The 24,534-nt window shown below is 50.0% G+C and overlaps 2 protein-coding genes across 9 annotated transcripts in view; one reads left to right on the forward strand and one right to left on the reverse strand.

The window, feature by feature from the left end:
- Positions 1-11,590, forward strand: ENOPH1 (enolase-phosphatase 1). Its single transcript, XM_056359199.1, has 6 exons — positions 1-513; positions 4,202-4,303; positions 5,061-5,263; positions 8,033-8,165; positions 8,435-8,558; positions 9,633-11,590. The coding sequence occupies exons 1-6, from the start codon at positions 430-432 to the stop codon at positions 9,770-9,772; spliced, it is 786 nt and encodes a 261-aa protein (XP_056215174.1). The 5' UTR covers positions 1-429; the 3' UTR covers positions 9,773-11,590.
- Positions 11,570-24,534, reverse strand: part of TMEM150C (transmembrane protein 150C) — a 25,989-nt gene continuing 13,024 nt past the window's right edge. For 6 of the 8 annotated variants that reach the window (XM_056359133.1, XM_056359125.1, XM_056359111.1 and 3 more), the window contains 5 exons: positions 24,496-24,528; positions 24,327-24,394; positions 18,763-18,890; positions 16,183-16,360; positions 11,570-13,945 (listed from right to left, as the gene is read on the reverse strand). In XM_056359133.1, coding sequence (XP_056215108.1) covers positions 13,737-13,945; positions 16,183-16,360; positions 18,763-18,890; positions 24,327-24,394; positions 24,496-24,528 — 616 coding nt within the window. In that variant the 3' untranslated portion in view covers positions 11,570-13,736. Of the gene's footprint in view, positions 13,946-16,182; positions 16,361-18,762; positions 18,891-24,326; positions 24,395-24,495; positions 24,529-24,534 lie in introns of those variants that run through there. The other 2 variants (XR_008825273.1, XR_008825272.1) reach the window with 1 other exon arrangement.

Consider the following 24,534-nt stretch of genomic DNA (forward strand, 5'->3'; position numbering starts at 1 on the left):
TGGGTCCCTGCCCTGCCCTGCCCTGCCCTGCCCTGCCCTGCCCGCCGCGGGGCCCGGAGCCCGGCCACCGCCCGCCTCGCCTCTCCGCCGGCTCGGTGCTCCCCGCGCCCTTCCCGCCGCGGGCCCTGGGGCGAGGCGGCGATCGCCGCCCCGGGCGCCGGGGGCACGCGCACCGGGGTACCGGGCCAGGCGGGCTCCGGCGCCGGAGCTGAGGTGGGTGGGGGTACCGGTGCAACCCAAAAACCCCGTTCAGGCGGCGGCGGGGCGGGGCGGGCGCTCCGGGGGCGGGCACAGGAGGCGCGGCACTCCCCGCCGCCGGGGCGCCGCCATCGCCGCACTCGCCCCCCGCGATCGGTGTCGGCGGCCCGGCCCGGCCCCCCGCCCAGCCGCAGGGCGGAGCGGCCCCGGTGCGCCCCACGTGCCGCCGCCATGGGCGTGCTGCCGGTGCCGGCGGAGGTGCGCGCCATCCTGCTGGACATCGAGGGCACCACCACCCCCATCGCCTTCGTCCAGGTGAGACCCGGCGGGCCGGGCGGCGGCGGCCTCCCCACACGGCCGGGGGCCCCGATAGCGTCGCCGTCTTTATCGTGACACATCCCACCCCCCCAGCCCCGGCAGCCGGGGCGGGCACGCTGCGCCGGCCGCACGTCGGTGCCGACCCGGGGCGGGAGCGGCTGCGGGGTGGCGGGCGGCCGGGGCCGCCCCGGCAGCGCCAACCGCGGCTCATTTCTGCGTTTTTCGGAATGACACCCAGGGGAAAATCGGTCTGGGTTTACCGATCGCCCGTGGGCAGTGGAGCGGGAGCCGTTCCCGTTCAGTGAGTGGGTTTTTCATGGCTACAGGGAGCGCCCTGGGCCTCGCCTGGCAGCAGCCCCCGCAGCATGGCTGTCGCTCAGCGCGCTGCCGCCGCAGCCCCGCACCCCGGCTTGCAGCGGGCCGGGGTCCCGCCGCCGGGTGCCCCGCTGCCTGTTCCCTTCCCAGGGCCATGCAGCCAGCTGTGTCCCTGCCTCTCGCACAGCGCCCGGCTGTGTCCCCAGCTGTGTCCCCGCCTCTCGCACAGCGCTCAGATGTGTCCCCAGCTGTGCGCCTCCCGCACAGCACCAGTGCGGGGGGCAGGTGCACTGAGGAGGGCTGCACCGGCAGCACATCCCGACGGGCGGCTTCCCGGGCTTCGGAAAAGATGTAGGACTATTGCACACGGTGGTTTAGGTGCCGAAGCCGGAGTGCCGGGGCGGGTGGGGGGGACGGGACCAGCGGGAGGCATCCGGACAAGTGCTGTAACTGTGCCACTAACACTCCAGCTGCTGCGGCCCCCCCCTCTCCTGGAGGATTTGGTCCCTAACCAGGTTGGTGTGCTTCGAAGGAAGGAGCAATCTCCACTGAAGGCAATTGTCCGAGCTCCTGCCATTAACCTGTATTTCTCCAGGAGACTTTACGGCTTTCAGTGGATCTGTGTTGCCGGTGCTTTGTGACCCACGTGGGTGAAGGCGCTTGCCAAGCTTCCCAGGTGTTTCTGCTAACACAGTTTAACAGATGAACAACGTGACCTACATCTTCCCTGTCCGCGTTCTTCCAGTGCTCTTGAAGAAACTTCGGGTCTAGATGGCATTACAGCTGCCTCCCTCCCCTCGATATCTTTCCATTTAAACAGTTTGAACAGCTCAGCTTTATTAATGAACATCTCTCAGAGCAGCAAAGATGGTTAATAGCCACCTTGAGTCCATTTTGCTGTTGTGCAAATAGCATGCGATATGCCTGCGATGGTTTCCTACCCAGAGTTCTTTCTCTTGTAGGGAGGCTGAATGAGTTATGGCTCTCGATGAAACCTGGTTTGCTGGAAATGCTTGAAACAAAGTTATTTCACTTGGACTTTCAGCTAAACTCCATAGAGCCTGTATTTCTCTTTGAAAGGCCCACTGCTGGTTCTGCAGGCATTTTCATTTGTTACCATTAAAGGATTTTATTTAATCCTTTCTTTAGTATTAAAATTATTGAGTATGCAAAGTAAAGAAATAGAACGAGCACAAGCCAGTTGATGGGTGGATTAAGGAACGATACCAGAAAAGAGAATATTTGATGGCCCCTAGTTAGAGGTCACCAAATTTTCTCTTTTGCCAGGCCCACCCTGGCAGAGAAAAGTAAATGGCAGGGCAGAGATGTAATGTGATAAACTACATCCCCTGGCATTTGCCACATCTCCTGTAAAAGAGCAGATTGTCACTGAACTTTGTGACAGTTTGCATAGACATTAGGAGGAAAATTGACCCTGGTTGCTTGGAATACTACAAGTGCTAGTGATGGCGTGCTATGTGGGTGTCGACTGATGATAAAAGTACCACCCTTCCTCTACTGGGTTTAACATTGCTGTGAGCAGTTGCAAAGGCTTAGGAGGGCTGCTGAGCCGTGTTTGCTGACGGCTGTGTCTCCATCCTGCCAGGCTGTGTTGAGGCAGCCACATCTGGGGCTGGATGTCACTGGGGAGCCCAGCTGGCTGGCAGTGTGGTGAGGTGATAGCACCCATCTCCCCAGCACGCACGGGAGATGGACGGAGCGATGGGAACTGTGCACAGGCAGGCTTAGGTCTCCTGCTAGCCAAGATAAAAGCGGGTGAACCTATAAAGGTCAGCAACAGCCCCAGTTAAACCTATTCAGGAGTTTGCAGCCACCAACTTTTGCTGAAAGCTGAAGTCGCGGAGATGGAGGTATTTCCATGCCAAGGAATCTTTCTTCCACACAAACTCATGGCCTTTTAAACTTAGTACATCATTGCCTAGGATCACTCTAGACATCCGTAAACTGTCACCCTGACTGTCCACCACTCCAGCTGCCACATGGGTGTCCCCTCCTGGACCACAGACATCCATGTGTTTGCCAGCGGGCCAAGGCTTTTACCCTTTTAAAATCCACTGAATCACAGAATACACTGTGCTTTTGAAGCCTGTTTGGAAGTTTTTCTTCGCCAGCACAAGAGCACAAAACACTGCTTTTGGAAAGCAATTGGGACCTTTTGACATCCAAGGTAAAGGGAAGTTAAACCAAGGCAGTGAGTTGGTTGCATTTCCCAGTGGCTGCTCTTTAATTTCTTCCATGATTTAAAAGACTTTGAAAGCAACTATGCTCAAATAAAGGAATTGAGAGGGTAATAGGGGGTATTGCAAGTCTGTTGATTTCCCTGGACACGTTTGTGGTAATTCTCTAGGCGTTTAAGACATTTTCCTTTCCCCTAAATTTACATTGTTTTTAAAATATACAACATGGAAAACACAATATTACAGTAATAGAAAATCCTGCAGTTCTGCCACCACATCCATGCTTTTAGCACCACCGTTTTCTTAATTCAGTAAACAAAGGTGACATACAGTGAGGAGAAAAATATCACTGGCCATTTTTTGAGGAGAGACAAGTTCAGGTTAGTTTCTTCCCATCTCTTCCCCATTCCTTGTTTTTCCCTGTTAAGAAAAGTTTGGTTCCGTACCTGAAGGCAGGAGCTTCCCACCCTTCCCCTTGCCCTCAGGCTCTTCCACACCCAGAGGTGCTGTCGTGGCAGCCGCTTGTGGCTTCTCAGTTGTGAAACACCACTAATGAGAGTGATTTGTAATTATTTCAGGTGCCCTTGGGATCTCCAGGAAGGTTTGGCATTCTCCCATGGCACTTTTTCCTAACCCTTTTTCATGTTGTTTGCAAGACTGTCCTATGGAGCTCAGTGTCACCAAATAGACTTTTCCATTTTCAAAAGGTCCTCTAGCTCTGGTGAGAAGTTGAGCTGTGTTTTCAGAACGTTAGGACAAGCACCCCATTAAAAATAGGAGCACTGTAACTTGTCAGTTCAGAGTACATACACAGTCAGCCCTGTACTTATCAGCTGGTGAGAACCTGGGGTCCTGTCTGCCATCTGAGACACTTTTTCACAAGCCCAGGAAAAGTTATCACCCACCTTTTCCACCCTGGGATTTAAAAGTTGAAGCTGCCTAAGCATTTGTGCAAAAAATCCACCTGCACTGATGTTGGCCCAAGGCTGGCTCCGGGCTGCAGCCAGTGGCACCCCTGGCAGGCGGCTTCACAAGCTGCAGCGCTGCAGGGGAAGCTCCAGCAGAGAAAATAGCTGCACACACCGGCATGTGCAAACGGTTGCTTTAAAATAAGGTCAGGCTTACCTCTGCTAGGTTAAAGGAGCTGCCTTGTTTTTCTTGTGTGCTGCCAGGAGACCTTGTTCCCTTACATCAAAGACAATGTGAAGGAGTATCTGCACGCTCACTGGGAGGAGGAGGAGTGCCAGCGAGACATCGGGCTTCTGAGGAAACAGGTGAAGTAATGGAGCTGTACCGTGTCTCTGCTGGTTCAGGTCACTCAGATTCCCCCAGTCACCCAACTCGAGTCCGTACCTCTCTTTGCCCCCCAGCAGAGGCTGGTTGCCTCGATGGGTGGATTCTCCCCTACCCAAAGCCTGGAGTTGCGCTCAGGGAAGGGCTGGTGCTCGGTAGGCAGCAGCTCAGCTGTTTCATTCAGCTCGCCTTGGTCTTCACGGCCCCTGAGCAAGCGTCAAACCACAGCTTTTCAGCTTCGTGCCTGCACTGTGCCCTTCTCTTGCTGAATCCACCACCTGTGGCTTCCAGGTGCCTGTTTGGGAAGCAGTGTGGAGGGACAGCAGAGTACTCGTCCAACACAGGGCAGCGTATCCTGCCTCTGTACAGGGACATGGCACCACTCGGAGACCTGTGGCTATCTGAAGCCAATAGATATATTTGCTTCTTTGCCTTAATTTCAGCAATTAAATACTTAAGCAAGTATAATTCTTGTTAAGAGTATTTACAATACAGCTACAATAGTGCTAATTGTGGGATTTGGAAAGTACAATCCAAGCAAGTGTTTCTAGACACAACTGGAGTCTGAATTTCCCATTGAGGAAAGCATTCAGTGTTGTAACCCTTCATGGGAAGAGCAGTTCCAGCGTGTCCTGCAGAGAGGTGCGTTGATGCAGGTGTTGGACCCCTTTCCTCCATCGAGATATTGAGACCACCCCACCTCTTCCCTTACCTCTTTTTATCATGAATGATTTCCAGGCTCAGGAGGACTCCAGCTTGGATGGGGCCGTGCCCATCCCTTTGGAGAGCGGAAGCGGGGAAGAGGAGCTGGAGCGGGTCATCCAGGCGGTGGTGGACAATGTTCACTGGCAGATGTCTCTGGACAGGAAGACCACAGCACTGAAGCAGCTGCAGGGTCACATGTGGAGGGCAGCCTACACGACCGGGCATGTCAAAGGAGAGTGAGTAATAATAGCGTACCCCTTTCCCCGGGGCAGGTGTGGGGTGCATCTCTCCTAGGTGTTTGTTAGCAGAGTAGCTGCATAAGCTATTCCTGGAAACAGCCCCGCGTACAAATGCCAATAGGATTACTACCTCACTGGAGGAAGCCAGTACGTTTACATTCTCTTGTGGCTTAAGCCAGGCCGCTGCTGTCATGGAAGCAACTGCAGACACTTCATTTCAAACTTGATCGTGCAGTGAAACAAAACCATTGAGCTTCATCTTTGGGTCTAGGGAAGCAAAAGCTTACGGCAACCTCGGGATTGACCAAGTTGTCTCAGTGCCCACTGGGAAGACGACAAGTGGGTGAGAGTGTTTCTCCTTAAGGAATAACCAGCAGGTACATGCTGGGAAACAGTGAGTTCTCCAGGCACCTGGGCAGGGCCTGTGAAGGAGATGGGGTCTGAGAAAGGAACAAAGTAGTGGGGACGGGGCAATTCTGGTCCCATGACCGGTGGAACAATCATCTGGGACAACTACTGCATTAAAAGTTTGGAAAATGTCTCAATATTTCGCTACAGAGATTTCTTGGTAAACCAAGAGACTGAGGCACAAGTATGAACTTACAGTTCTCCATCTTGCATTTTTTATCCCTGAATTGCACTCACATTTTGGAACAAGCCTAAACAAGCTGGAGTTGCAGGGTGAGGTCCTTTCAGTTGTTTCCTCCTGCTTCGTCTCTTACCTGCACGTTTCCTGCCTTTCCCCTTCTTTTTATCTTCAGGTTCCTCTTTATCTTTCAGCCACAACACAAGTGTGCATAAGTAGGGACAACTGGAGTTAAGCCTGATCTTATAGGTCAAGAGGTATTTGGTTAAATAAACTATGCATTTCAGGTTCCTAAAGAAGTAAAACAAACCCTTAAGTTCACAAAGTCTTTTGCCAAAGGAAGAATGAGGAAGAAGAAAAAGAGCTCACAGAAAAGTGTAAACATCTCCCAGAGAAAGCAACAAAACCCAAAAGCAAGTCAAGAGGGACAGCCATCCTGTTGGTTTTTTTTTTTAAAAACATGGGTAATTGCCTTATAGTGGCCCGAAAACTGTGGAGCTAGCCTTGCTGCATGGCAGCCTTGGAGGAGTGAGATCTCTAAAGTCCCCCCTTCACCCAACTGTATCTGGCACATGTGTGTCTGAAATCCAGGCACTGAACTCAGCATGTGAAAACATGAGAGAGTCTGGGAGTTTCTGCAGGTGCCATACAACCTCCAAATATTTTCAGCTGACACCAGAGACATTTAATAAATAACTATGAAAAAAAGTGATATTTTTTTTTAAATACATAACAAAGCCCTGAACAGATGGCTGAGAAACTGGAGATGAACAAAGGGCCAGCTGATTGCTACAAGTCTGCAAAATTCAATCCAACACCTCCTTTTGCATGTATTTGAAGTCCTCTTTCTTGAGGTGTTCAGGCGCTCAGATCCTCTTTTCAGGGCAGTACCTCTGGGCCTTGGGCCAAGCGGCCACACAGAGCTGTGCAGTGCAGGTGGGAAAGCTGCAATTTGGATTGGGATGAAAACTCAGTTCCCTGAGGATTGCATCTCCTCCACCTCTTCTCCATCATGCTGCCATACCAAACCGAAACCTCTTCCCTACCCTTCTGAGGTTGGTTGTGGCCTTTCCTTATCAACCATCACGTGTATTACTGAGGGACTTACTGTCAGCCTCACTTTGTTCCTCTTGAGCAGCGTCTATCTTTCAGATTCCCCCAGTACACGCATCATCTTGTAAATGTCCTTTGCATACAAAAAGCTTTTACATACATGTAACTGCAGCACTAGAGAGATCTCGTGGTATAAATGAGAAGGGTATGAGGGAACAGACACATCCGTTAGCAGTTACACAGCAGTTGCCTTGGCTTTGGTCCTTCTTCCCTCTCTTGCAGCTTTGCTCCTCGATGCTGGGCTTGTCTTTGGGTGGCTGCTACCTGGGAGTGAGACCTAACTCCTGTTTTGAGAATTGTCAGCCCATTGCTAGACTGTTATCTTGCCTTCCCAGCCCTTTGCCAGGTGGAAGAATACAGGGAGGGGTGCTGCTGCCTAGTGAACAGGAGCTGGTTCTCCCTCTGCGGTGCAGTTAAGCCAGAGACACATCTGGCCCACAGGTACTACTGTACAATCTGAGTCACTGGGTAGAGTAGCTCTGACCTCAGTCCCTGAGGGGACGCTCCTTTCCCAAATTATTGTCTGGCTTCAGGCAGTTCGTACAGTGCTGCTCATTGAGCTCCTGCAGCTGCAGCCTGCTCTCGGTTCCTCCCCACGCGTGGGCAGAGCCTGAACCCGTGGGGTGCATTTGCCCCGTATGGATGGAACTTACGGCCACAGCTTTTACCAACAGGGAAACTTGTAGCTTGCAAGGCAGGTGGGACTCAAGATGCAAAAGCCTGTATTCTCTGTCCTCCCCCCTTATTCCTCCCTCACAGAGAACAGCGGGGGGATGCCATTTCCCCCCACCTTTCCTTCCCTCTGCAAACTGAAGGGGCTGGAGAAACTCCTGTCAAAGGTCTGAAGTAGCCCGTCAAAGCTGCTGTCTGTGTAGCAGTCACTGAGCTGCTCGGTGGCTGGAGCTGGGAATGCGTGACCTGGTGCTGAAACAGACCCACCGCTGGCAGGAGTCCTGAGCAGCCTGGGAATGAAGTCCCCTTGCAAACTGAGGGGACAGTGTCTGGCTAAAGGTGTCCCTCCAGGTGCCTCTGGGTTTGCCCTTACCTGTTGCCCTGTTTTGCTCCAGAATCTTCGAGGACGTGGTTCCAGCCATCCGGAAGTGGCGGGAAGCGGGGATGAAGGTCTATATCTACTCCTCGGGCAGCATTGAAGCCCAGAAGCTTCTGTTCGGCTATTCTACAGAAGGTGATATCCTAGAGGTAGATAACCTTATCACCTTCCTTACAGCTTCTCCCTCTGCAGAGGACTTCACTCCCACAACTGCCCTTGCTGGATGCTTTGTGCACAGGGGCTGGGGCAGTGGCTTTGTCCCAGCAGAGTTACGCTCAGCCAGCTGAGCATGCTGGCACGGCTGCATCAGCCCCTGTTGCTGTGGTGGAAGGGAAAGGGGATGTCTCACTGGGGAGCGAGGTTTAGCCCTGCTCTTCAGGTGGCACTTGGCAGCTGCCTTTGCTTTTCTCTTTTTCAGCTCTTTGACGGCCACTTTGATACCAAAATAGGCCCCAAAGTAGAAAGCGAGAGCTACAGAAGGATTGCTGCCAGTATTGGGTGCGCCACCAACAACATCCTCTTCCTGACGGATGTCCCTCGAGGTAGGTGGCCTGCCAGTCCTGCTGGCTCTTACCTGTGCGAGGGAGGCAGGTGCTCTTTCAATGCCTGCTGCTGACTTGTCACAAGCATCTCAGAAATGCTGCAGACCACCTTGCTTCAGTGGCTGGATGCTACCATGCTTCTTCCGCACGCATCCAGGCTCTGGCACAGCAGCAGGGTATCTGTGAGCAGCACTGCTGCGAGGGAAAATAAGTCAAGTAGAAAACCTGCCCTTGCACCAGCGAGCAAGGAGAGACTTGGAAGTGGTGGACCGTTTGCTGGAGGAGTTGGCGCACTCCATTTAAAAACAGGGTCAGTGGGTTTTGTGACCCCATGCTTGGGGGAACAGACCATGTGTGCTGCGCTGCTACATGGCACACACGGTGGCTGGTTCTTTGCGCCACTTACTGTTAGGTTGTGCTCAGCAGCAGGAAAATATTGCTTCTGGTTGTCAAGACTTGACCCCTGGAAAGCCAGGCTCAGGAAGCTAATTGATTTCTTGCCCTTGCTGAAAATGTTTTTCTGGTGGAAAGGGCACTGGGTTGTGATCTCAGTCTAAGCCAGCACAGTCCCCAGGAGTTAGCCCTTACCCCCTCCCCAGCCATGGCAGCAGAGCTGGTGGCAGCTTCAGGTTACCTCCTCTTCCCTGTTTTTGTCTTCCCGGGGCCTGTTGCTGTGCTCAGGAAGTTTGTGAGAAGCGGTTCCCAGTGCGGGGTGCTGGACTCAGTAACGCCACAGCCTGACCACAGCCCAGCTACTTCCTGGCAGGAATGGAGCTGCCGGCGCGTGCTGCCTGCACAGCGCCTTGCACAGCCATCCGCTGGGAGAGGGAAGGGGATGGCGAGGCCACCAGCTCCTGCCTGGTCACATTATGCAGCAGCTAGTGACCCACAGTGGCTCTGCCGGGAGCTGGTCCCTCTCTAGAGCTCTGCAGCATCATGTGCAAACGCTGCTCTCAGTCTCAGCCTTTAAAAGCACTTCAGTGTTTTGGGGCATCTTCAAGCCTTGAAAACACTTATGTGAAGAGGTCAGTGGGCTCGTCTCATCTCCGCTTTCCCCACTTCTATTTGTTTCAGAAGCCAATGCGGCCGAGGAAGCGGATACTCACGTGGCTGTGGTGATCAGACCAGGCAACGCAGGACTGACAGATGATGAGAAATCGTATTACAGCCTCATCTCATCTTTCACTGAACTTTTCCTGCCTACCTCCACTTAGGGAAAGCAGTGCACGCACAAAAGACTATGCTTCACCTGAATTGTCCTTGTGTAATGTTAGGTAATCTTGTCCATAGTCAGAATTTAAAACCAAACCCACATCATGTCTTGGACCTACAACTAGTGCAAGCAGGTATGGATAGAGAGTATGGTGTGGGGTCCCTTGTGCAGTAGGATGGAGGGCTGCAGCAGCCAGCTGGAGCTGGGAACAGGGTGGGGAGAAGCACCTAGGAGCCAGGCTGTTCCTCCCTTTCCCAGCTAGCAGTTAGCTCAGAGGATGCTTCCTTCAGACTCACCCATTGCAATCTGGTGCTGAGACGCCCCACCACGAGCTCCATCATTTTTAGAAACAGTCTGCAAACAAGATGCATGGCCTTCTGTCCCAGGGGGACCACTGGGGATATTAGCAGACAGGGTTGCTGGCTAAGTCAAAACTGTCAGAGTTAGGGGAGTTAGAACGCCCAAAAGAAAATGCCAAATGTGGGCTATAATACAGTAGGTTTGGGCTGCCACAGCAAAAGCCAGCCCTTGCTGCAGGCAAGCTCTTTAGACCGGGAACAAATTAAATCTTGGCTATATCCACAGCAGGTCTAGGTACAAAACAATACAACTTGCATATGGAAGCTGCTTAGTGCTGCTCAGCCAGCCTACCAGAATGAAGTAGAGCTTCATATTTCAAAGAGAAATACAGCTTTAAAAACTAAATTCTAGACCCACCTCACTGCTGCATCGTGGTGCTGTGCTATGGGATCCAACTGGCTGAACACCAAAGTCAGCTTGACCGTGAAGTGTCTCGCTTAGTGCTAACCCATGGTGCTCCTCAGCAGCCAGCATCACCCCGTCACACGTTCATAGCACTAGTCAGCTGTGAGCAAAACTTGACACACAGCTGCTCCTGAGGGGAACATCCTGCTGTGTTTAAAGAGAATTAAAACCCCGACCTTTTCACCCACCCTATCTAAATTGTGCCAGTTTATATCATCAGATGGTCATGGAGCTTTTCCTAATGTAGTAAATAAACCCACAACTTTGCTCTCCTTGTGTTCACTCCCTCCCAGTGTTCAGCCTCCCAGTGTTTAGCACCAGTAATCCCAGCACCTAAAGGCAAATATCTTTTTTTAAAACTTGTGAACAATTTGTTTTCCTGCTTTCGTCCTCCCTGGTCCTTTCTTCAAGGCAGACATCCCTGTCCTGCCAAGGAAGCTGTGTTGCCTCCCTGACCATCTTACCATCTCGGCAGGGGCTCCGGGGAGGGTGCAGGAGCAAGAGCCACAACTAGGTTATTCCTGGTAATCAAGGAGGCAGAGACGGTCTGAAACCCCAGTTCCCTGCTGCTGGCACTTTGTGCATGGCTGTCACTTGCTACTTACTCATTTCTGTGTGACTGTGCTTGAGCTTGCCCTCGTGGCTGGCTGAAATGTAATACCTTTGCCTTCCTGAGCTCTGATCTACACCTACAGCTGTCCCTGTTGAGGGGGTCTGCTCTGTAGAGAACAAGCAAGAGACGGGCATTTTGGGAGGAAACCACATCATGCCAGCACTGCCCTTCTAAAACTGATGGTAGCAGGTAAGGCTGTGAGGCAGCTAGTCTGGATGCGTTTCTGGGCTGTGTATGAGTGTGATCCTCCTCCTAGAAAGAGCCTGCTAATTAGCACTGTTACAATAAGTGTGTCTGCATGGCTGAATAGTCCCTGGCTTCCTTAAGTGTTAATTTTAATCATGACACTGCAACTACCTTTTGTTTTGCCTTTGCCATCAGAAAGCTATGCATGGGGTAGGGGACAAAAATAAAACTCACTTTCTCCATAAAAGCACTTTATTTAGTGGTCATGTTTCAGTGTATATCAGTTGTCATTTAGTTGTACTGAAATGTGCTGTTAGAAATACTCTAAGAAATGTACAGAGTTATCACCAAAAACCTCAAGTTTAGTTTGGATTGCATATAGGAAAAGGAAAGAAAGACAAGAAAAAAAAAATCACAAACATTTTTTTTTCTGATAAAATTACAAAATATAAAATGATAAACTGAAAGTATTAATTAATTTTAAAAAAGTCACAGTGGACTATTTACAGTAAACCATCCTTAAAACAAATTGCTATTTTGTGCTCCATATGCGTTGAGCCTGTGTGGCCATGTGAGAGGTTCCCCACTTGCATCTTTTCCAGACTATCCCCTCCTGCCCTCACCCAGGACGAGCTCCCCAGATGTGCTGCTAGGGAGCCCTGCACCTTATGCTGCTGTGCCCTTGGGCCACCCTTAGTGTGTCCCTCCAGGAAAGCTTCCCACTAATGACACAGCTACAAGGAGAAGGCCTTCAGCAGTCCAACAACAACCCTTCATCGGCTGGAGATGCTCTGGATTTGTAACAGCTGCATGAGAACAACTTTTGGCCCACAGGAGATAAAGGGCTGGCTGAAAGCTTTCTACTTACAATAGTTGACAGAAGTTCTTAACTGTTTCTCCTTTCAGGAGAGGCCTCTGACCTTTGCAGAAGACTGAATGCCCTCGTGCCTTTTCCCTCTCTATCAGAAATGCCATGGTGCGGCACGAGCTCCCCTTCAAATGCCTTCTGCCGCTGTTTTAATTTCTGATTACTTGCCTGCAGCTCAGGCAAGATGCACACCTAAGCCGAGCCTGATGCATGGATGAAAACAGGAGTCATGTTCATGAGAAGCAACCTCCATCACTCCCCTGCCCACCCAAAACAGCAGCCTTCCCAAAACCAGGTTTCTAAACGGGGGTTTGAGCTCCTGCTTTTTCTTTGAAAACAGACCTGTCTGAAAATCTCCCTCCAGGGAGGGAGAAGCCCTTCTGGTTTTGCTGTTCCCTTCCTGCACCTCCAGCCCTCAGGCTGCATCACCCAACCTCTGGTGCAGAACTGCCTCCCTGCACTTTGGAAGCCCACTGAAACGTGTGGCAGACTCCACTCGGGACAACAGGCCACAGTGAGGGGCCCTAAGCCCAAGCCTCGTGTCAGCGTATCTGAACTTTGACTTCTGAGTGCACAAGGAGCAAAAGCAAACCCTACGCCCAGAACCACCTGCAACAGTTCTGTTCTTGCTGCAGGCAAGCCCAGTGTCTCCAACAGAATGTTTTCCCCTTCAAGGAATAAAAAAAAAAAAGCTTTTGAAATACTACACATGATATGTGGTGGAAGCACTACACACTTATAATGAAAAGCCTTTTCTAGGTCACCTTCAGAGCACACGGGCATTCCCATCTTAATTCAGCACCTGGCTTCCACCAGTCCCCACTGTGGTGTGAAACACAAAGCCGAGGACAGTGCTCCACTGTGCCATCTCCCCTGGCCTGGGACGGGCTGCCCAGCTACATCAGCCCAGTCTCACTTCCCGATCACAACACAGCTTCTCCCAAACCTGGCTTTACTGTCGGCTGCTTTCCCAGATAGAAGAAATGCCTGCCTGCTCACCACATAAGCCAGCCAGCCGGGGCTTTCCACTGCCCGATTCCAGGTCCAGAAGAAACAGCTGCCCTTTCTCATCTTGCCAAGTCACAACAGTTGGCAGCAAAGAAAACAACACAAGAAACACACAAAAGATGCAGACTGGTGACTCCTGAAGACTCCTGGTGCCTGGAGAAGTCCATTTCCTTCACCTCCTCCTCTGCAGAACAGGCTGAGGAGTGCCTGTCTCAGAGGGGCATCGTGAGGACTGGCTGTTGAATGTTCTGAGCAATGCGAGTGTGACAGGGCCACTCAGAAAGAGTCACTGTTCAGTCGCAAACTAAACAGCTTGTGCTCCCAATGCTGCCGCTGAGAAGGGTCCACTCCTCTCCCAGCAGACAGATAGTTTTGTTTGGCTCTTAATGAGACAGCCACCCTCGGAGCCCTTTGGCAACATGATCATGATTGCACATGAAAAAAACTCATCAAAAAAGTGTGAATGAGGTCATGTTTAACCCATGAAACCACACCTGCCCCCCCCTCCCCCCGCCAGAGGACAGGCTACACCTGATCTGTCTGGTACTCCGAGGCTTCCGATAAGCTTTCAGAAAAGCTCAGAAAGTTTTCCTGGTACTCAGAGCAAACAATCTCAAATCTGTAGTGCCTGAACTCCACTGCAAAGGTGCCGAAGTAGCACAGGAAGCACATCACCAGGCCCCACTGGATCCTGGAAGCATGCATGTGAATGCCTTGTGCCATGAGGATGAAATCTGGAAGAGGCAAGTCAAGGAGAACTAGTGGGAGTAGAGACACCTGCCAGGATGAGAGAAAACCAACAGGGAAGACAAAATCTTAAAAATCAAAGTCAACCCAGATGACAATCAACCCAGCCAGCCATCTCAGGAGAGCTTGCATGTGGTGCCAGAGATGGAAGGGATATCAGGTGTCCAACAATGCCTGTGGAGCGCAGCAGCTCTCCTACACAGACCAGGGCTTCCTGATTCCAATTCAGGCTGCTAAACATTCACAGAGGGAAAGACTTAGGTGCAGAGAAATCAATTACTTGCTTGAACATCTAACTAGCCAGTGACACAGCCAGCAAGCTGGAGATCTGGCTGCGGGCTCCCACCTGCCAGGAGCCTCCCAGCGAAAGCTGGATCAGATCTCTGCACCGCAGGCAATGGGGACACCCTTCAACCTACATTGTGCAAACTTTCATTCTCTTTAGATAGCCTGCAAAATCATCCCTTTCTGTGAAATCCAGGAAGCGTCATTCTAAACAACATGGTATGTTATACTTAAAGGAGAAAGAATGCTGCCAGAGACAGAAACCATCCTCCAGGTTCATGCACCCGTGTGCTTGGACCACATATTGCCTGGCATCAGGGTCTCTCACTGCTGTGCCTCGGGTTGTGTTGGGAGTACTCCATAAAAGCAGTTCTCATCTCCCCTAAAGCAGAAGGGGCCCTCTCCTCAGCTGGGGACCTGCCCTAGCCCAGTGCACATCTCCTCTAAACCTACTGGCTCTTCTGTCTCTCGGGATTTCCTCTGTACTTCAAGAACGCAGCATCACAAATCTTCACAGGTAAAACAAATAAACAAGCAGCATCTCCTATGCTTTAACTGCACAAAGCCAATAATCAGAGACTTTTCATCTTGGGCTTAGTGTAGGCAACCAAAGCTTCATTTCAGCAAACAGCATTCTGTGTCTGTCTTTAAATATCATCTTCTTTCCCTGCAGTGCAAGGGTTATGCACAAGCCACATGAGATAGGGAGCCAGCCCCAAGCTTTTTCAGAGCTGGAGAGGCAGGGGGGCACAGAATGGGTCTCCTGCTTCAGCCTGCCCTCCTCCACAGAGGGCCCAAGGCCTTCAGTGCCATGCAGCCAGCTGGGGAGGGCTGGGCGCACCCAGCATGTCAGTACAGGAGCAGCTACACCCTGGCGTACCTGGCTGCTCCTGCTCCCAGCCTGGCAGACACCTCTGAAGACAGCAGCATAGCAGGAGCCTGGCCCAGCTCCTCACATGCAGCCCTACCCCATACACACCCTGGAGGACCTATGGTCTTGGGGCAAGGGGAGCACCACAGGCAAACTCCTACGTTATGTACTCCAAGGTATGATGCTCACCTCCAGATTTTCCCAAGGAAGCTTAAGAGGCAACTGATGGTACATCTTCACGTCAATCTGCTATTCCTCTGCACACTGACTGAAATCTTCAAAACCAACCAAGTGACTAAGCAACTGTTTTAAGAACAGGCTGTTCCCTGAAGAGGGGGATTATCTTCCTTGCCATTTATTCCTGACCTCTTGCTTATCCCAGCACTAAGTTGATGCAACTATGCAGTGAATGGATCCACCCTAAACAAACACCCAGTGTACAGAGTGCTGGTGTAAACAGAAGGTCTGGAGTGGGGCTGACAGGCACAAGGTGGAGAGGAAGCCACATGTACATCCAGCCTGAGTGACCACAGACCCCACAGCCCAAACCTCATTTGCAAAGTACCTAGTCCTACCCAAAGCTTACATGACCCAGCAGCTCTTGGCTACGCTAAGCATTTTAAAAGGCAGAGCTAGATCTACCACCCTGGAGCATTTCAATAAACACATCAAAATCTTCTCATCTTCAGAAATCTCTTTTCTTCCCTTGTTCCTTTGTTCTCCTGAGATTTTGTATCTCAGTATTTTGCATAATCTTAAATGCTACTGTGTAGGTAAGCAGTGGTGCCATTAAATCACACAGATACTATGCAATATTGTAACCACTTTGGATATCACTACCAAGTTTTAGAAACATTTATGAAAGAAGTAAGCCCATCTATGAAACACTGCCTTCTGGTAAAACACAAGTAGCAAAATGAGCCAATCATGCCATGAAGGCAAGCTACACAGCATTCCTAAATGTTTTGAGATCCTAGAAAGGATGCGAGAAGAGCCAACGTTCCCTGCTGCAGAGAGTGTCAGATACGTATGATACCTGGCTTCCCAGGGAGCAGGACAAAAGGATACAGAGCACCACACAGAGGGTGATGCTGGCTGACAGCGCAACTCGTGGAATCCCAGCTTTCCGTCCCTCGTTCTTCAGGTTGATCTTGAGGGTGAGGGCAGACTGGATCCAGCACGCCAAGGTCCCAAAACCAAAGGTCAGCGATGTGCCCACATTGTGGATCTCCTCATCATTGGAAAGCTAGGAACAAACAAAATGGTCATTGTTTGGATGCAACAGGAGCTAGCTGCTAGCTGCTGGGTGGGATAGAGAGAGTGGGAATAACTGGGGTTTGAGACAGAGATGCTGTATCATTTCTTCTGGCAAAGGTGTAAGGTATCACATAACCAAGACGAGTTGACAGCTGTCACAGTCAAGCAGATCTACTGCTCAAAGCCCAAACACAGTGGAAACTGCAGTTGCCTGGGGACTGCCTCCACAGCTCCCTGACAAGACTCACTAACACAGCGCTCAGAAGTACATCCTTCCCTGGCTTGATATGATGGCCAGGGCAGGCAAGGACAATCCACTGGGGTCTTGTACAGCTCCCTGCATTGGACACAAACTGTGCGACCTTCAGTGCCAGCTGCATGGAGCAGTGCTGCCTGGGGCAGAGGGTGGCCAAAGCCCTACCACCTCTGCTGAGCTAGCACAAGCCAAAACACAGACACATGCTCCTGGTTTGGCAAGTTTCTATGACCAAAGAGCTTGACAGTCTGTTCCCTCTCCTGCCCATCCTTGACCATTGGGGTCTGAGGCAATATGAACCCAACCTCTCTGGAGTGCAAGTGCTTCTCTCTTCCTTGGGCTCTCATGTTTCACAGGGCTCAGTGACTGTGCAATGCCACAAGGCAAAAGGACAGCCAGGTTCAACAAGCAAGAATCTGCAAAGAGATCCCCTGAGGCTGCAAATTCATTCAGAAAGCCCAGCACGGACAAGACTTAAGCCAGACAATCTCTCTTTCCTTCTGCTTCTGAGGCTCTTCTAGAAAAAACAGCAGTCTGTAATTCCTCCCTGCAGCCTTGATTCCTGTTTGGTGATTTAATAAATTTGCACCAAACAAGATGCAGTCTACAAGATAATAGTCTAGTTACTGTGCCTCCACTAATCTTTCCCCTCTCCTCCCTACCTCGAGGTTTTTTTCAAGGGTACGTTCAAATGCTGCCCTGCCCCTCTGGCTTTGCATAACTCTAGTGCCCACAAAAATGGGATTGAGCTGCCTTTCCCAAGGCAGCCTGCACTGCAAGGGACTCAGCCATAACGTCCCTCTAACACACTCAAGCTGTAATTTTCCAGAAATATGGTTTAATGCCACATTCAGCTTAGCAATCAGGCAGGGAAAAACAGGGTTTCATGCTTTTGTGGTTTGGCAAAAGATCTAAGCAAGGATACAGGTAACTAACAAGGAGTGGATAATTAGTTCAGAATTTATAACCAGGCATGATTCAAAGTATCCACTTTTAAATAACAATAATTTGCTCCAAGGAGTGAAAAAAAAGGAAGGAGAGGTTGAAACTGCTTCCTAGTACCTTCCCTGTACTAGAAATACTCTTCTCATACCTAGACAAAGCTGTTACAAAAGCCTCATAGTTCCTAGCTGGGAAGCTCTCATGAAAAAAACAAGACTCCAGGTTTTTGTCTGGTGCTGTGGAATTAGGAAGACCAGGTCCCAAACAGTCAAATTATCTCACACCTCATTAAAAAACAATAAAAAAAATATGAAAGGACACAAAGCTCCTGCAATTGCTCCACATCCCAAACCGCTACTCACCCTTCCTGCATTGGCAGGAAAAATAGCTCCCCGACTGCAAAGCCAGGAAAGACATCAGCCTACACTGAACTTTCTCTGTTCCTGTCATTATTGGGGGTCATTACTTGCACCCCAGTGAGAGGCAGAGCATCAGGGACAGCAAAGGGATAGGGAAACCTAAGGGCCACTGACTCTAATGCCACGATTTTCACTGCAGACCTAACAGACACGCTTGTGATGACAGTGAACACCCAACCATACAAAGCAACGCTGCGGCTCTGACAGCTTGCTTGCTTGTTTGTATAATGTTGCAGAACAGATCGGGAAGCGGAGGGACCCTCTGCTCAGGCACCCTTGTAGCGTTCCTCTGCTGTGTCCCTCTCGTGGCCAGTCTGAGGACAAGCAGAAGGTGGGTTTAAACAAGGTATGTTTTAAATGAAGGACCCTGAACTGCCTGCTAAATCTGTACGGGCAGCTGTGCGCCCGTTCGCGCAGGTGCGTACGTAAACTTCCAGGTCAGTCCTTTTACCCAGAACCATCTGTGCCAACCCCTAAGGCTCAAGAAGCTCAGCAGGGTCCCTGCTCAGACTCTTGGCAGGTCGAGGGTAAGCACGCAGGTGCAAATCCTACTGGGAATATGTGAAAAATTATTGTGGCACTTCATCTCAGCATGTCAGTGGGGCTACGTAAGCAGCAGACAGAGGTGGCAGAGCAGGTACAAGGCAGGCTGAGGCACAGCCTAACGTATCTCCTGAGCTCACGTCACAGGCAGTTCAAAGACCAAAGCAGATGTCCTAGAAAAGCAGGAATCTCACAGCATGGACACAGTGGCCCAAGCCTAGAGCACAGTACCTGAAAGTTGCCGAGGAGGGTCATCCCAAAAGAGGCCAAGCATAATGCCACCAGGCCGCTGACGTTCAGCCAAGGGTTCAGCACCTTCGGCTTCAGCTGAATGAAGCGCAGGACAGCCACGACAAGTGCTGAAAAGGAAACAATGCAAGGTATGTCATTAGGTAGAACACTGTAGTAACCATCTGGCTGAGGGCTCACGGACCCCTAGCCCTCTTTCCACCCAGAGGGGAGAGCGCACTGCAGGCTGGCTATCTTAGTGCTTCTGCATGGCCCCCTCCCATCACAGACGAGACTAAGCACAGGAAGCATCTCTCTTGTAATCCAGTTACACTGAGTTCCCACGCTTCCTTTTCTCATGATGCTTTATCTAGGAACTGGGTTGCAAATTTTCTGGGGGAAGAGCACCACCTTCCTATTTGCCTGTGAAGCTCCCAGCACGTAGTCTATCACCCCCCCCGCCCCATGTATTCACATTGTGGCAGCTGGGCTTGCATCAAGTTTCACTCCATTCATGAGCACTGAGCTCTCTTGGAGGAGGTACGTCAAACCTCACCTGTATTAGAGAATGTATGAATGGAACATATGTATTTCTGCAGGTTTTTCCATAACACCCACCGCCTCTTCTCCTCCTCTGAAACAAGTTGCTGGTGCCACAAATGTAAGCCAAAATATTGCACTAATTTTCCACGAACACTGGAAGAACAGTCCTTCCAAGCATACAATTAGCCCAAGTGCTATGACACGACATATGATACATGATATATATGATACATGATATGTCATATGATATGACATAACCCCAGGAGATATTCACATTCTTTATTCTTGCCCTCCCTAAGGAATGCTGCATGGAACAACGCGGAAAGCCAAGCAATCAGTTGGCCTTCAGATGGGATTCAAATCAGACCACTAACAAACAAGTTAATTGAAGAGGGAAATTTACTGGTTGTTGCTGAACACCTTCTTATGCTTATGCTCAAATTGAAAACATGCAGGTCATACTGTTGTCTGCAAATTAGATCTACATCTTCCACAAAACCCCTGGTATAATTCCAAACACAGAGTTTAGAAAAATAAGGGCACTGTAACTGAAAAATACCCACTTTTATCCAAACTGCAAAAGATGTTTGAGTTTGCTCTCTCACACTTTGCTTTAGTGGATCAATCCACTCCAAATCCTTGAAAACCACAGGTCTTTGTTCCCCTAAAAAAGAGAATTTCTGGTTTTCGTCCCTAGGTAATTGTTTGGGACAGCCACTTTGTGACTACTTGAGCTCATGTGCAGGAACTTTTCCATTTCTATTTCTATAGGACAGGATCCTGAAGTTATGTTAACTTTTCCTAAAACACTGATGGGAATAACAAAAGGGAATGAAAAGGTCACCTTCCAGCATTATGTGAAAAACAATGGCATTTTCAATATTCAGTAATATCTATGTTACCCGCATATTTCTGCAGTTTTCCTCTCCTACAGCAATGGCTTTGACACAACTAAGGTGGCCAGAGGTATACACTAAAAGCAGCTCTCAGAAGCACCCAGTACAGCAGAGAAAAGCTTGGCTTTATCCAAAAGAGGAGAGGGAGAGGGAGAGGGAGAGGGAGAGGGAGAGGGAGAGGGAGAGGGAGAGGGAGAGGGAGAGGGAGAGGGAGAGGGAGAGGGAGAGGGAGAGGGAGAGGGAGAGGGAGAGGGAGAGGGAGAGGGAGAGGGAGAGGGAGAGGGAGAGGGAGAGGGAGAGGGAGAGGGAGAGGGAGAGGGAGAGGGAGAGGGAGAGGGAGAGGGAGAGGGAGAGGGAGAGGGAGAGGGAGAGAATAGTTCAGTTGGAAGAGATCCACAACAATCATCCCGTCCAAGTGCCTGACCACTTCAGGGCCGACCAAAAGTTACAGCATGTTATTAGGGGAATGGTCCAAACGCCTCTGAAACACTGACAGGCCTGGGGCATCGCCCACCCCCCCAGGAAGCCTGTTCCAGTGTTTGACCACGCTCTCAGTAAAGAAATGCTTCCCAATGTCCAGTCTAAACCTCCTCAGATGCAGCTTTGAACCATTCCCACACGTCCTATCACTGGATCCCAGGGAGAAATGCTCAGCACCTCCCTCTCCACTTCCCCTCCTCAGGAAGCTGGAGAGGGCAATGAGGTCACCCCTCAGCCCCCTTTGCTCCAAACTGGACAAAACCAAAGTCCTCAGCCGTTCCTCATAGGACATGTCTTCAGCCCTTCCACCAGCTGCGTTACCCTCTTCTGGATGCGCTCAAGTACTTTCACATCTGTGTCAGATTGTGGGGCCCTGAACTGCACACACTGCTCAAGGTGAGGCCACCCCAGCACCCAGGGATAACCACCTCTTTGCCCAGCTGGTTATGCTGTGTTTGATGCACCCCAGGATGCAGTTTGCCCTCTGGGCTGCCAGGGCACATCCCTGACTGGCACTGAGCCTGCCCTCAGCCAGACCCACAGATCCCCTGCCGCTCCTCTCCCAGTTCATACCCGTGCCTGGTGTTACTCCATCCTAGGTGCACAGTCCCGCATCTTGACTTGTTAGATTTCATCCTGTTAATCACTGCTCAGAGCTCCAGTCCATCCAGATCCCTTTGCAAGGCATCTTGCCCCTCAAGAGAGTCAAGAGCACCTCCGGGTTTGGTATCATCAGCAAACTTGCTAACGGTGCATCGGCTCCTGCACCCAGGTTGTTGACAGAAACACTGAACAAAACTGGCCCTAGAACTGGACCCTGAGCAGCAGCTGGTGACTGGTCACCATCCAGATATAGCCCCACTCACTACAACTCTCTGAACCCTGCCCTTCAGCCAGTTCCTCACCTGGTGCACTGTGAACGCACTCATCCCACAGGAGGGCAACTTGTCCAGAAGGATGCTGTGAGGGACAGTACCAAAAGCCTTACCACAATCCAGAAAACCTACATCTGCCACCTTCCCTTCATCCACTAGGTGTGTGACCTTATCATGGAAGGGTATCCAGTTAGGTAAACAGGACTCTCCCTTTGTGAACCTGTTGGCTGTGCCTGATGATTGCATTGCTCTTTAAATGCCTTTCAACAGTACCCTGTATGATCTTCCCTGTCATTTTTCCAGGAACCGAGGTTAGGCTCACAGATCTGTAGTTCCCTGGGTCTTCCCTCATGCCCTTCTGGTAGATCGGAATAACACTGGCCAGCTTCCAGCGAGCAGGGACCTCCCCAGGCTCCCAAGACCTTTGGCAGATGACTGAGAGGGGTCCTGCCATCACATCCACTGGCTCCTTCAGTACTCTGGGATGAATTTTACCAGGCCCCAGCGACTTGGGAACATTCAGCTGATACAGCTGGTCCCTTACAGTTTCAGTGTCCACACATGGAGGAGAGTCACTGCTCCTGCGTTTGTGGTCCTACAACTCCTGGGACCAGGCAGCCCAGGGCCTCTCAGTATTACTGAAGATAGAGGCAAAAAGAGCATGGAATGCCTCTGCTCTACCTCCATCCCTATCAGTCAGCTGGCCATCTTCACTAAGTATCAGCTCACTGCCTTCTTCAGACCTCCTTTTGCTATTGACATATTTTAAAAAGCCCTTCTTGTTACCTGACACAACACTGGCCAGCTTCAACTCTAACTGAGCTCTGGCCTTCATCCCTGCTCCCTGTATACACGAAGCACAGCTCTGTAATCTTCCTGCAAAGCCTGGCCTTGCTTCCAGACATCACACAATCTCTTTTTCCTCTTGAGCTCCACGAGGAGTTCCCTGCTAAGCCAAGCTGGTCTTCTGCCCAGCTTGACTTCTAATGCAGTGGGACAGCCTGCCCCTGTGCTCCTGCAAGATGGCTCTTAAAGACTGACCAGCGCTTGTGGATTCCTAAGCCCTCAAAAGCAGATTCCCAGGGTACTCTGCTAAGCAGCTCCCTCAATAGCTTAAAGTTTGCTTTCTTGAAATCCAGGGTACCAACCCTGCTGACCTTTTTCCTCATTACACCAGCCATTTCATGATATTTCATAAACTCAACAATGGCCAAGGCAGCCACCTATTATCACATCTCCCACAACACGCCTGCAGTCTGGAGGTTCCCTGGTTATATTTCTTCTTGCAACGGAAGAAGCAGCAGTTGAAGCATACAGTACAGCTTAGCTTCAAAATGCTGCATGTCTTTTGTTTGCCTGCCCTTCTTCACACCAGCTGCTCCCCTCACACATGCAACTGCTATCCTCATGTCCACCCAGATCGCATAGTAAGTGAGCATGAAGCTAATTCCTGCTCTTTCATAAAGTGCCTGGACTGGGTGGGACTTGGTGCGGGTTCACAGAGGCTGCTTGACCAGAGGAGCCTTACCTGGAAGGAGCTGAAAAGGCAGGTGTGTATTCACTGCTGTCAAACAGCCACGTCAAGATAAGGAGTAGCATGCTATGCAGAAGTCGTTTTAGGTGGTTTGGGGCTCAGAAGTTTAAATCACATCATCAGAATCCCATTGCACTGTGTGTCAGGCATATAAATAAAATGTGTGCAAGACCCAGCCTTAGCACAAACTAGAGCCAGAATTATTTCTACTAACTGAGACTCTGGCTCAATATGTAAATCAAGATCTAAAACTGAAGCAAAGCCATACACAGAAATAAAGTGTAAGGGTACCTAAACTCCACCCTGAAGTGATACTTGAAAATAAAGAAGTTTGTGTCAAGTTTCATGATTAAACATGTTTTAGCAGGTTTTACATCCAAAGCCTCGTTTTTATTATGTCAGATTAAGATTGCTAAAGTATCTTACTCGTGCACATACAGGTCTGGATTAATTTCAAAGCTCAACTCAACTGAATTTCCTGGTTTCTGAAAAGAAACATCATGCCTTTCACAGGCAACAGGGGTGGAACCCACACTTTGAGGGAATAGCTCAGAGCAAAACTGAAAGCACAACAAATCACCCCATATAAATAAATAAATAAATGCAAGTACTACTACAGAAGAGCAAATCAAGGTTAAAATAATGAATTATTTGCCATTTAAGTCTGGGATAATTTGTTCAAAATACACACAGGTGAAGGTAACAAACAGTTTTAAGAACCAAACACAAACACCTTTTTTCAAGTACTTTTCAGGTATTTCTTCTCTTTGTGGTGTTTCCCTCTTATTTCCACTCCTGGGAAATGCCAGTAAAACTTCCACAGATCTAGTAACCGAATTTAGGAAGGGTTGGGGTATGGGGGGACTTCAGCACAGATGATATTATGTATAATCAGTCGCTGCATTTGTCAGTATTCCCATACAATTATCCCACATTCACAGCATATAACAAAAACCACCATACAATGAAACAGCGACACTGATTCCAGGCTGAGACAGTATAAGACATAAGAATAAATCAAACCCAATAAAGTTCAAATGCATCCAGCTTCATTCTGTTTTTCTACAAATGGAGACAAAACAATACTGTCTTAGTCAGTAGTCATTGCAGTTTAAATGATTTGATTTCACATCATCAGAATCAAGAACAGTATGTATGGGATATTACTTATGGTTCAGTGATTTCTTAAAACAAATCATGACAGAGAAAAAAAAAAAACATTCCCCTTGTGGTTCCTACCTAGAAATGCTGCCATGTTCATGACTTGGCTAAACACACAGCTTGCAGGAGGTGCATCACCTGCAATACTTGGAAAATATAAATGTATCATTGTAACCTTAGGATGGCAAAGACACATGAATAACAACCATTAATCAGAACAGTAACTGGAAGAAAATCATTCACTTACCTGATATAAGGTGGTCTTTTGGAACCAGGCTTCCTAAGA

Source organism: Falco biarmicus, chromosome 1 (assembly GCF_023638135.1).
Source record: "Falco biarmicus isolate bFalBia1 chromosome 1, bFalBia1.pri, whole genome shotgun sequence".
NCBI lineage: Eukaryota > Metazoa > Chordata > Aves > Falconiformes > Falconidae > Falco > Falco biarmicus.

Coding starts and splice junctions, on each gene's coding strand:
- ENOPH1 (XM_056359199.1), top strand. CDS start 430: ATGGGCGTGCTGCCGGTGCCGGCGGAGGTGCGCGCCATCCTGCTGGAC. Junction 514..4,201: donor CCCCCATCGCCTTCGTCCAG/GTGAGACCCGGC, acceptor GTGTGCTGCCAG/GAGACCTTGTTCCCTTACAT. Junction 8,166..8,434: donor CAGAAGGTGATATCCTAGAG/GTAGATAACCTT, acceptor TCTCTTTTTCAG/CTCTTTGACGGCCACTTTGA.